The 13,255-nt window shown below is 41.5% G+C and overlaps 1 protein-coding gene across 2 annotated transcripts in view; it reads left to right on the top strand.

Annotated features, from left to right (window-relative positions):
- Nucleotides 1–13,255, top strand: part of LOC117777942 (ephrin type-B receptor 1) — a 158,239-nt gene that overhangs the window by 139,684 nt on the left and 5,300 nt on the right. For both annotated transcript variants that reach the window (XM_034613054.1, XM_034613055.1), the window contains exons 13-14: nt 7,360–7,509; nt 11,424–11,617. In XM_034613054.1, the coding sequence (XP_034468945.1) occupies nt 7,360–7,509; nt 11,424–11,617 (344 nt within the window). The remainder of the gene's footprint in view (nt 1–7,359; nt 7,510–11,423; nt 11,618–13,255) is intronic.

The raw sequence follows: 13,255 nt of genomic DNA, 5'->3' as shown, positions 1-13,255 counted from the left end.
ATTTTAGTTATATGCAAACATGAACTACACTAAACCTGCGATAATATATAAACCAGCAGACTTTCCACACCTCATCTCACTCTGGTCCATACGCCACACCACACAACATGACTCACACTTTAAAGTGTCCCATTATCACAACTAATTCCAAGTTTATACACACAAACATCAATTTTAGCAAAATGTGCGCCAAGGCGTATTTAAAGAATACAACAGTTGCTTCCACAAGGTGATAACAGACTTATCTTAAATACTTAAATACAGATCTCACATTTCTTTTGTAGTTCACAATAAATCACAAGGCAATTTCACATTTAAACATCCACAATAATAGATGCATGTCTTTGTTATATTAAAATATTTCATTTCTCGATGAAGGTGAAGAGAAAGATGAAACCATCGGATTCTCTTTGATGCTGTGCAGCAGTCATTCTCCCGCAATAATTCAACAATCAACAACTAGGTTCACTGTAAGCTATTTCCGATGTTCAAAAACAACCTGTGAGTCTATCACTGAGGATCCAAAATAAATGTCCTGTCTTTGTATTTTATAGTTGAAACAACAGAAAATCACATTAATGTTTTCTCTGATATCTCCAAACGTTGACGGCTGGATCTGAATTATATCACTCGTAAGTGATGTGCAGTAGAAATATCCTGCTGTTTACCACTTTCCTCTTTTTAGCTTGATTTCTTTTTATAAGTAGAGCATTTAGATACGTTCAAACACTCCTACACAGATCGTCACTTCCCCAGCCTGCGTTAAGTGTGAGTCACAAGTGCACTGACCAAGCATGATCCCCAGCCGGCTTCCTGTTTAAGTGCCAAACTGGAGGCTCTGCTGCTGGGAATCTAACCCCACTAACACCCAGTCAAAACTGCAGCAGAATCCTCAACATCCCACCTCACCCTTCTGTTTTTTTTGTTTGTTTTTAATCTCTTAGTTTTGAATTTGAAACCAATTAAGATGTTTCCAGGCAAATTTTATTCATATGGTTATGAGTTTAATTTGCTCAGTCTCAAGATAAATTAAGCTGCAGAAAATATCCAGGAATTGAAATTAACATGGAGGACGTTACAGGTTCTGAAAAAAAAGAAAAAATAACAACATTATCCATCCCTGCATCAAAGAGAGCCTCCACGCAAATGACTCCACCTTGATTTATACCTTATGTCATGTTTGCCAGAGGCAGTATAAGGTGGGCATTGATTAGCCATCTGTGGCTGTTGAACCGCATTTGCATTGAAGCCGGATTCACAATGAAGTTGTTTGTGTACAATTTCATCAGTGAAATAAGGGATATCTTCTCTGTTGGTGAGCCTGTATCTCAAAAAAAAAAAAAAATCATACTATACTGCAGAGTCACAAAATTTAAATTAAATTTGTTGGTGAACCAAAGAAGTAATTTACGATTAAGAACTTTTTAATTCTATAAAAATGTATTTAAAAGAAGTACTTTTGCTTTCTTCATTTTGTTTTCATAGTGGAACCTTCAACTACCTTCCCATTAGCAGCATTAGCAACAAAATTAGCCTCAGCATTAAAAGACAAATCCGGGTTATTTTGCTTATGTTGCAGTTTGATAAAAGATGTATTTTATTTTATTTTTTATTTTTTTACAACCTGTGGAGGAATCAGGAGGTGCAGGTTAAAGTTGAATTTGATATAACCAGTAAATAGATATTTTGTGTTACAATGACGTTGGGGAAAGGGGATAATTGATGGAGTAATGATACAAAGTTATAAAATACAATGCTTGCAACCTTGGGGGAGAAAAATGTTGATACTTTTTTTTTTTGCCAGTTACCAATCACAAAAATTTGAGTAACGAATTGAAGGATCATTTTAAATATGAGTGAAATTGTTATGAAATTAAATTCTGATGTAATATTACAACCACAACCTTCTGGTCTCCAGCCTCCATCACTAGAATAATAAAATAATGTTTTCTCTATCGATGCATTTGGATTTTACCTCCAACAGCAGCTGACATTATTTTTGAAACAGGATCATAAAGCTGCAGACACAAGGTGCATGGCAATATAAAGTGTACATATTTAATTCTTGAGTGTGATTTAATTATCCAGAAGAAGAGCGGGAGGCTATTCTGGGTGTACAGAAATGTTTTGTTCCTCTCTGATATCTTCCCACGCAGTGAATTCCAAAAATTAACCCATACTGTGTGGGAAGATCAATTTCTGATTCCTTTTTGGAATTCCTCAGTTAATCAAATCTAAAAAACAAAAAGGCTGTAAGGTTCACTTTTAAATCTGTAGAACACTAAACAAAACAAAGTCTTCCTTTTGAGTTAAGCATGACTTTACTTAATATACAGTGAAAGACCAGTGTCTTTTTCTCCTCCAGACATTCCCATGGGTGTCTGAGTAACCGACGTCACTGTCACCAGCCACCTCTCTTTTCCTTTTTTACTCTATTTTTTTCCTCATCTCTGTCTGTCACTCTTCCTCTCTCAGCCTCTCCCTCCATTGCCTCCTCTCTTTCTCATTCTCTTCGGGGCAGACATCCAGGGCAGGCCGTTGCTCTCAGGATTTCATTAAAAGGATGTTGATGGAGCACTCTCCCCGTCCTAAGTAAATGTGCTCGAGTCCATTTGAGGGCGCATTGTTTGGAAATGGATTACTGAAGTTGGAGGAGTAAAGGGAAGGAGAGGAGGGAATGGTGGAGGGTAGAGGTCACACATTTGACTTTCAGATGAAGGAGAAAGTTTGTTTGGTGTCTCTAGATATCTTCTGGAAAGTGAACAGGCGGAATAAAGACAAGACCAAACACTGGACTGGACTTAGTTGGTGATTATGGTACTTGAAAGGTAGATTTGCTTGTCCTGCAGCGGCCAGTCAGTGACAGTCCACGTGAAGGTATATGGCTCATTGACCCCATTCACACCAGGTATTAACATCACATGGGGTCGGTGCTAAGTTCAGGTCGGAACACACCCAAGTACATCCTGAGATCCGATCACTCAGGTGGTCAAATTTGTCCTGCGCCACATATAAAGGCCCGTCAGGCGCTACAGTTTCACATTGAATTTACGTTACTCAGTGATTTTTTTTGGTCTCCACCACCGACATATATCAACACTGACAATTATTTATATATTTTGTTTTTCAAATCTATAAAGTCTTTCTTCAAAGCAGAGCTGCATGCTGTGCATTGGTTCATTCAGCCCCTCCTGACTTTACACTCTCTCTCTCCCTTTCCTTCTCTTGATCATTGGACTCAGACTGGGTGAAAACAACATATTTGGTCTCGTGAACAGAAATTACATATGTGGTTATTTGCATATGGATCAGGGAAGTGTGGTCCAATCACAAGTGGTCACAGGAGACACATTCAGGACACATTTTCCTGCCAGATGTGGACACACGCATGTAGAGTTCACTACTTGTGATCTGATCTCTCAGGACGAATGTTATTACCAGGTCTGAACAGGATCCGTGGCAGAGGCAAAGCAAGTCATTGTAAAGACATGACAGGTGTTCCATATCCTTGCTACTTGTACTCTACACACAAACACACATCTATCGGCCAAGGGACCACAACAGACACCACTAAGTACACACATTACCAGGCCACCACATGTTTATCCTCAATCTTTCAGCCCTGGCTGTCACAGCGGCACACAGTGCTACTTCTTAACCTGACAGACCTGACACATCAGCGTGGCAGTCGCACTCCGGACGCACCGATACAGCTGTCAAAACTGGTCACCACCTGTCAGCGGCGGTCACAACCAGGTGGAACCAGTCACAAACTGTAACCTCATTTAGGCGACATACAGGGAAGGCGACACCACACACCTGTGTCTCCTCAAGGTGTCATGGATGTGTTGTCCATGTGGAGGACATGGGAAGCAACACAATGAAAAAATAGTGATAAATGTGACTTGTGATTGGACTGTCGCTGTCCAATCAGATGCAGGTGTAAAGAAAAGGTCAAAATGAGCATCACACACAATGTGGTAGCTGTGAGTGCTGAGTTGTTTCCACTCTCTTCTTCACAGATTTTCTTCACACTTTCTCAGTTTTTTTTTTCTTACTAATGTAAATCTTTTCTTCACAGGTACAAAATGTAATCTCATGCAGATTTATTTTCACAAGTACTTATTCACATATAAGCTAAAAATCGTACTGACCCTAATATGAGCATTTACCGAGTGGGATAAATATGGTATTTAATTAGTTTTAAAACTCGAAAAAAATAAAGGTGCCTGCGCATGTGATACGAGTGCATATCAGCAAACAAGATGTCAGCAGGAAAGCTTCCCCACGAGGGTTTTTGCTCCATGTGCATAAATGTAGTCGTGCAAACAGGCAGGGGGGCCAGCTCTGTGTGACAAAACCGACGCTGTAGCCAATAAAAATCACCCTAATACCAGAATTCAAACTATGCATCTGCCAAACCATTAACACTGCATTCACAGTCAACCAGCTTTGCCACATGTATTATGATTAGCATGCACTTTACAGTAGTTACAGTGAGCAAGGGCACAACCTGCTGCTGTTAGTTTCATGGAGGAGATGAGGGGCACTTAACGCAAAAGAAATGATGTTTGAAATGATCAGAGAGCTAAAAGACCAGATGCAGTTAAAACCTGGTCAAGATTGAATGTCAGAAGAACAATTGAGTCAACGCCATCCTCCTCCGACACCGTGCTGCTCCATCCTTCCCACTCACACTTCCGCAACCATCTACGTACAAGCACATATTATTTGTGTCATTTCCATTAAATGTAAGTCTCCCATTTAGTTCTACCTGCTGCAACATTAGCCCAAAACGCAGACCTGGCAACCCTGAAGCAAGACTCTGTGACAAGCAACCGAGCAATTAGGCATTAGTGAGCACGTACGAAGGGTTAAGTCTGTCCTACTCAGTGTTCTGTGCACTTGTATCATGTGCATATGCCTGATTCTAATACATTCAGGTTTTGAGACACAATTGGTAAATGGGGGAAATGTATTTTTCGCTATCATGACACATTTATTTCAAGTTTTCATGCTCTTGTGAGCACTTGATTTTCAATCATTGTAACACTCTTCAAGCAGAGAATAGACCCATCCAGTGTCTCTGTGAAAATAAGGCACTGTAGCCCACTTTATTTACAATGAGGAGAGTTTTGTGAAGTATCACTCGATGTCGCTCATGGTTACTCCTTTCAAGGTTCTGCAGCTGCAGTGGCTGCATTAGCTTCAGTTCGGTTTATCCACACAAATTCTCAGTTAACTGTCCGGGAACATAGAAGTGTGTGTGAATTCTGTTTCAGGGGCATTATTTTACTTCAAGGCAAACAGAAAACAGCTTGTTCCTTTTTCAGTAGCCAGCAATATACCATATCCAAAGAGCTCTCCCCATGCTCCGAGGCCTCACAAAGCACTCGCGCCTTTGTGTTGACATTAGGTCTGTTTTAATTCCCATCATGGCTTCTATACCCCGACTCATTCCTCGTGGTATTAGCGCTCTTTTTACTGAATCAAAAAAAGTGCCAATGCTTTTTATTATGTTTTCGCCTCCTTCCCTTTATGCATGAGCTGTTCAGCACTTCATGTTATTAAAGCAGGATTTTGGCAGAGCTATCACTGGCCCACAGCAGTAATTACTAAAGGTTTGCATAGCTGCCTCTGACACTCCCGCCTTGGAAATGTATTACTAAAATCTGTCTCAGGCACACAGGGAGCTTCTTGTGAAGCCTGTATCTTTGCTCGGGCCATTTCATTGACACTCGGTTCATATCCCAACAGGGTCCTGGGGCGTGAGACCAGATGCACAGAGCAAAGAAGGGAGTAAGCAAGTGATGATAAAGAGAGGCTGTAACAGCGTTTTTTGCTATGGGCAGCTTTTTTGTTTTTTTGTTCCTGATGTCCTGCATTTATTTCCTCGTTTTTCATCTTATGTATGTTAGTCCAAGCAAAATAATCGACTTGAAGCGTCGCCCCTGACAGAGTGATGGATAAAGGTGGATTGTCCCTTTTGTATTTTTGTAGAGAAGACATTTGGCTTGTATCTGTGCAGCTCAATTGCTCTCGGACAAAAGAAAGGATGAAATAAAGTGTCCTGGGGTCTCAGTATAGATGATTCAGATATGGACTTGTCTGAAATATGAGAGAAGCATTGAAGTCACTGGGGCGCAGATAGCCTTTATTCCACTATTGATCTCTTCCTCTCCATATTTCTTTCACTTTCTCTGTGTGTCCCACCTCTGCGTAATTCCTCCACCGTTCCCCGTCTTTTTTCTTCCACCGGCTGCTGTGCTCAACCAGAGATGAGTGTTGCCTCTGCGTCTTTGAGTGTCCTGACAGCCGTCTCCATCCAGGGTCAGATGTTAAATCTCTTTTCAGGGTCGGTAGCCTCTCAAAGGTCAAACCCTGAAGGGGTGCTCATTAATGAGCTCAGCCTCTCCACCTCTACACAGCACTGACCTCTGGAACCTACTTACTGTACACACACGCACAGGAAGCACACGAGTGAAGCTGTTTTTGATTTCTCTTGTCCAGCATTGCAAACATCAGCCCGGAGGATACAAAACACCAGAAAAAAGCATTTTGCTGTATCTCATTCTCTTCCTCACTTATCACTTGTTTCTCTCTGTTGCTGTTTTTTTTCCTCCACTCCCCCCCCTCGTTCTCGGGATGGGAGCAGGGAACAGGGTGGTCTGTGTAGGTTTGGGGACTGTTTCCAACAGCAGCTTATCTGCAAATGCTCAGGTTCAGCTAATTGGCATTGTTAAACTGGTGGCGAGCTCCACTCAGATAAACAGGGTGGTGCTATGGGGGATGGCGAGCCACAAACAGGAATTCATATGCGTGTCTGTTTGTGTGCACGCGCGTGCACGTACAGTCATCTATGTTGGTGCCTGTGCATATGTTCCCAACTGTGTCTGTAAATGCGTGCGAGTGTGTGTGGAATTTTAAACAAGCAGCTGTCAATTTCAATCAACAGGGCGCGTGGCATGCCTGAGGCCCAGGTAGCCCAATTACAGGCAGACACGCTCGAAGTACTAGCAGAAGCGCAGGCCTATTTTCCTTTATTCAAACAGGGCTGTGGGAGAGGAGACACTAAATGTAATATTGGTCGACGTGTGAAGGGTGAACACTGTTGGGAGCTGCTGCTGAGACAGAGGCAGAATTGTGTGTGTGTTTCGGCTGCTGGAGGATTGATTCGCTGGGTGGATGAGGGGCTAAATGGTTAGACGGGTGGAGGAAGGCATTCGAGGCAAGCGCGGAGGTGTCATGGGTAATGTCCAACTTTAATGTAGCACCAGTGAAAGGGAATTTGGCAATAAACTGTTTTAGATCTCAGGAATTTCACCCATTTGACCTTCTGCGCCTCTTTTCTCTCTATAGGGCGGGAAGATCCCAGTGAGGTGGACGGCGCCGGAGGCCATTGCTTACAGGAAGTTCACCTCAGCCAGTGACGTGTGGAGCTACGGCATCGTCATGTGGGAAGTGATGTCGTTTGGAGAGAGGCCTTACTGGGACATGTCCAACCAAGATGTAAGTGTCCAAAAGAATTATATGATGTCAGTATTTTCTAAATGTGATTCCATCAATATTGGGGTAGAACATATAGTGAGTGACCAATTATGAAGACAGGGAGAAAGGTGTAATTGTAAAGAATGTGTTGACTTCTTATTTATACTCACTTGAGTATGAAGTTGCTTTTTTTCCCGGGAGTTCAAGTGCCCGTTTCATGGGATCTTTTAGGAAGATCATAAAAAGGAACATTTAAGTTGGGGTTTGAATCTGAATAAAATGCATCATTAATAGAACAGCGGTTCCTATAGCGATGTGGTTGTACTTGTGTTTCACCCCTTTGATAAACATTCAAAGATGGAAAAAGTAAGTAACGTATCTTTATTGTACCTACATTTGACATTGGTTTGCAGCCAGGATATTTAAAAAATGCACGTACAAAGACACAAATGATACATAAGGATTAATTCAGTGTCGTGGTCAAAGTGCAGAAGTCAAATAAGCAGCTTACAGTAAAATATCTGCCATTAACAATTGAATGACAGTTATCATATCTCTTTGCCCTCATAATGGAAACCCCCTGAGGGTAACTGCTCAAAACTGTCCTCAGAGGCTGATCTTGGCATTATAAAATATTCAAAGCCTTTCTGATCACCAGTCAGATTAACATCACAAGCCACCAGGCAGAACATCACGTATAATTCAATAAAACTTCAATAAAATCAGAGTCATCACCTCAGAGGAGACATTTAAAGAACAGATTTTTCTCCACCAGCTCAATACCAGCACATTTGATAAGGCAGTTCAGGGCCAGGAGTTTTTCTCAATCTGATGACCTTGTCTTTAGTTTAAACTCATCCAATAAAATAAGGCACAAATTACACAAATATACAAAAAGATCAGTGGTCCCAAAAAAGGATTTTATGTCCAAGGGTGTGATAGAGTCTGTGTAAGCTTGCTTCTGTGAATGTGATGAGACAAGAATCCCTGTATTCACGTAGATCACCGATTCCCATGTAATCCGTCCATGTTAGCGCTGCAGCTATCAATTATTTTTAGTAATCGAGTATTCTATTGATTATTCCATCGATTAGTCGAGTAATGACTTAAGCCTCATTGAATAGCAATAGTAAATATCCAAAAGATAAATAAGGCACGTCTCAACTAACTCGTTGTCATTTAAGAAAATCCAACATGTTATTGGTTAAATTGAATCCAACATCTGTTCAAACTAAACCCATTTAGTGCATTTAAGTGCCACCTGGTTTTCTGAATATTAATGTTGAACACAGCTTCAAGTGCAACACATGAGTGAGGCTGCACACAGCGGGATGTTCATGTGAGATGAGGTGGCCACTGAGCAGTACATAGTTATACGGATAAAACAATGGGAACTGGGAACAAATAATCTGAAACTAAAAAGTAATTCCAGTTACTTCAGCCCTAGTCCGTTTGGATGTAGGGCCAGGATAAAAGAAGGCGTTCTCATTAATTAATTTATTGCGATCACAAGCTCATTAAATTCTCTTGATTTCTGTTAAAGATCCTTGAGGAAAATGTAGTATTCAGGCTCTTGTAATTCTATTATAAATATAAAAGAAACTAAGAAAATCGCAATTTCTGTGCCGACTCATGAAAACAGGACTTTAAGACACTCAAATTCTGGCTTACTTCGATCAACACAACGAATAAAACTTTAGTAAAAAATAATAAAAAGCTTTGACTATAGGAAACGGCTGCCAGTCGCCACACGAGCTGCCCCCCCCCCTTTATGGATAGCTCATAAGAGCGGAAGCTGCAATAAATCACACATTGTTTATCAGTCCCCATCTCATAGCATCATCACTGAAGATGTCCTTGACTCTGACTTTGAATGCAGTCTCACACTAGCCCCTTTCCTTCCTGGCCGGCTTTTGAGAGCAATGAATGATTGCCGAGAGCTCTGCTTTGTTCCCCATGTCCGTTTGGATAAGGTCCACACGCACATATGCACACAGAGACTCACACAAACACACACAACCATTGGATATATTCCCATAGTATGAGGTTTCTCCCTAAGCTCCCCTCGTGAGACAACTAGCCAGCCATCAGGCCTCTATGGACCCTACTCCACAAGGAGCGTCCAACCCAGCAGATGTTGCCTCAGTGGGCCAGCAGCATACACTGCCTGTTGGGACTAATGCAGGGAGGAGGACTGGCACCACTCAGCGTGTCCGGCTGCTCGGTCCACGCACACATGCACAATTTAAAACACAAACACACACACTCCTCGCTATGCACCATTTGTCAAGATTCTGCTGAGTTGCATTCAACTCTGGAGAGGAGATGCCAACCTATAGGGCAGCCTCTAATTTTTAATGATAGTATATTTTACACTCAAATTCACACCTTTATCTCACGACTATGCATTTTTAAGAAGGCTTACATCTATAAACAGTGTGGATATAGAGTAACAGGTAAAAGCTGGGTTAATTCAGTGTGCAATAAATCAATCTATAGTCATTGTAGTGTCAAATAACTGTTTTACTTTGATGCAATATATTAATTATTTATAAGTCTCTCTTTGGATTTAGTTTTTGTCTGAGTCTTGCTATAAAAACATAACTACTATGCTAGTTTTATTCATAGCAGTTTATTCAAAGAAAGGCATTCACATTTTTGTCCAGTTTTAATCAAAACCAAGAATGAGCAATTTTATCAAACTTCAGGAAAAAGCTTTCAAATAAAATTTATAATCTATCATCTTACTATCTGACTGATTGTAACAGTTAAGTCTGGAAAGATCAAACAACATTAGCACATCTGATTCTAATTATCTCTTGCAATATGAGTAAATCAGAAAGTAACCAGAAAAAAAGAAAACCCTTCACAATCAAAATGAATCTTGTACAGCAGCCCTTTAATAAATTCTAAGTTTATAGTGATTTTATTCTGTAACTTTGCAGGCTTGGTGGTGGTGTTGTACTAGATTGTGTTATACAGCATGTCATTTATAACAAGGGGCCTAATAAGTGCATAGCTACATCTACCACTGTTGGTTTGTTGGTATATTTATTACAAAACATGTATTGGAGATACCAAACATGAAATGTGAAGAATATTGAATTAAATGCTTTTATATCACATTTAACTTTAAGTCCCTTTCACTCTGGACGAAAAGCCACTCACACCCGGATTTTATATTCGGGGATGTAAACATGACACCGAGGTGATGCTATGTCGCATCATGGAAACAATACATGCATCAGTAAATTCTGCATCTCTTTTGCCCTCTCAGTTAAAGCAGCACTCAAGCATTACTCAGTCTGCATTCAATTTGAAAAGGCTGAAGCAAAAGATATTAAAAGTAACCTGCAACAACATGGTCACTGGACTTCATAATATCAAAGGTGAGACACTAGAATAAGAAACAGAAAACAGAAAGGCAGACTTCTCCACTGGCAATATTCAATCACCTTTTTTTAAGCAATTGTAGCTCATTTTAAAAACCTGCATATACATGTAGGTTTTAATCTATGTGTAAAAAGGGTATTGGTGGTGCATTGAGAAGCTGCACTTGACTGCAGGTCTATGCAATCTGCCAGTGACTTTACTACAGTGACACTCCCCTCTGTCCTTCTCTGTCCCTGCTCCCTCCTCCAAGAGTGACATGTCATTGGCTGGAGTCAAGTGTAGGGGCACATCACCTTGAATGCTGTCGGTCGAGTGACCAATAGAGTGTGTGTGTGTCTGTGTGGGGGTGGGGCGGCAGGGCTGAGTGTGTCAGGATAACAAGGTGGATATGCTCAATAACGATAAATGTCACTAAACTCAGTCAGAATATCATTTCATTTTTGACGAGGTAAATCTTCTGCAACCAGCTCGCCCATAGAAACACACTATCAGGGACAGTTATTAAATGTAATTACTGTATGACTTCGCCCTTCCTCCCTTAGGTGATTAATGCCATCGAGCAGGACTACCGTCTGCCACCGCCCATGGACTGCCCCAGCGCCCTGCACCAGCTGATGCTCGACTGCTGGCAGAAGGACCGCAACGTGCGACCCCGCTTCACCGACATCGTCAGCACCCTGGACAAGATGATCCGTAACCCTACCAGCCTCAAAGCTGTGGCCAACATCCCTGCAGTGTGAGTAAAAGAAAAACAACACACCCTCTGTCAACACTTCTTACATATTCACGCTGAAGTGGACATTAAGTACACACAAGTATCCCTTTCATCTGTTTATATATATACAGTATTTACACAGGCCAGCATTTGCATGCTTTACTTTTTCATCCTCTCATTAAATAATAATGAATGTTTTACTGCTGATTTGCATGAAACATGAATTTTTTCTTCCCTGTGATTTTATCCTTTCTGCTTATGAGTCACCCCCTAACAGAAACCTAACAGAAACCTCACATCCACATTATCATGATTTTGTAGAGGCACAATTGGCCTTGATTGGTTTGAATCTTACCGGGCATCTTCTTGCCAGTTTTTGCCACACCTTGTTTTGGACGATTTCTTTCACCCTCGGTCAAAGATCCTCTCAAGCTTGGCCAGATTGGACGCGGACTGCACGCTTCAGGTTTCTCCACAGATTTTCCAATTCAATTTTCAGGCTTTGGCTGGCCCACTGAGGGTCATTCAGAGACTTGTCCTGAAGCCACTTGTTTTGGCTGTGTTCTTTGGGTGTCTGCCATGCTGTAAAGTGAACTTTTTGGCCCCATGTGAGTTTGAGTTTGTGAAATGGAGCAGGTTTTTTCCTTCTTCATGGTCCCCTCTGTATTTAGCTTGGTTTGCTGTTTCTTTGTTACCAGTTTCATAGTATCTGACACCGTGAAGTATCACCACAGCACACTTCATTGTGGGGATAGGATTGCCCAGGTAATGAGTGGTTTTCGTTGTTTCTGCTTGGTGCAGCACTTGGCTTTCAGGCCAAGGAATGAAGGTTTTTACCCGTTATACAGGAGAATATCTTCTCTTTCTTATATATAAGTTTATTTATACATATAAGCTGCTTTCAGACATGCACCGGACTCTGCAGAGGAAGTGCATGTCTGAAATGTCCAAGTGAGGCACTCCGCAGTTTCTATGGACTTTATCCTCCTGGCCTCCTAGTATAAAGTCTGTAGAAATCCAGGAGAATTCGATGTGAGAGCACAGCAGGGGATCCCCCGCTGGAGTCACCGCAAGCGTGTGGGGGGGTTGATGACGCTTCTAACACATGACAGACACAAAAATGAAAAAAGAAAAATAAATATCTCCCTGTAAAAAAGCGGTGACACACACATAGAAGACACTGACAAAGATGTGAAGAGAGATTGTGGTGATAAGAGCTGACGACTGTGTTGTAAACAAAATCAAGTGATCTACGCGGCGGAGTTAATACGTCACTTCCTGCCTCTGTCTGCTGCGCCCGGCTGCTCCACCTCCTGCATGAATAACGCAGAGGATTTGATGCTGTTGTGAACATGTTATAGTCTGAAAGGCAAACTCTGGGGAAACTCTGTAGCCAATTCTCCCGATTTTACCCGGAGGTCATGTCTTACAACGACTATATAAGTTTAAATATCGATAGAATTGTATTGATCAGGTCAGAATTCTTTCCAAAGCCAGTCTTCAGACTGCATGAACACACATGCACACTTTCTTCCTCTCACACCAACACCCACGCAAGCACCATAACCACAGTTACTCTCCTCCTCTATAAATCCCCCTTGCTTAATATTGCATCAAAGCAGCTGCACTATATCTCCGCTTACCCCTGTTCTTCTCTCG

Source organism: Hippoglossus hippoglossus, chromosome 17 (genome assembly GCF_009819705.1).
Source record: "Hippoglossus hippoglossus isolate fHipHip1 chromosome 17, fHipHip1.pri, whole genome shotgun sequence".
Taxonomy (NCBI): Eukaryota; Metazoa; Chordata; class Actinopteri; order Pleuronectiformes; family Pleuronectidae; genus Hippoglossus; species Hippoglossus hippoglossus.
The sequence above is the reverse complement of the archived record's forward strand: the minus strand, read 5'-3'. Positions and strand labels throughout refer to the sequence as shown.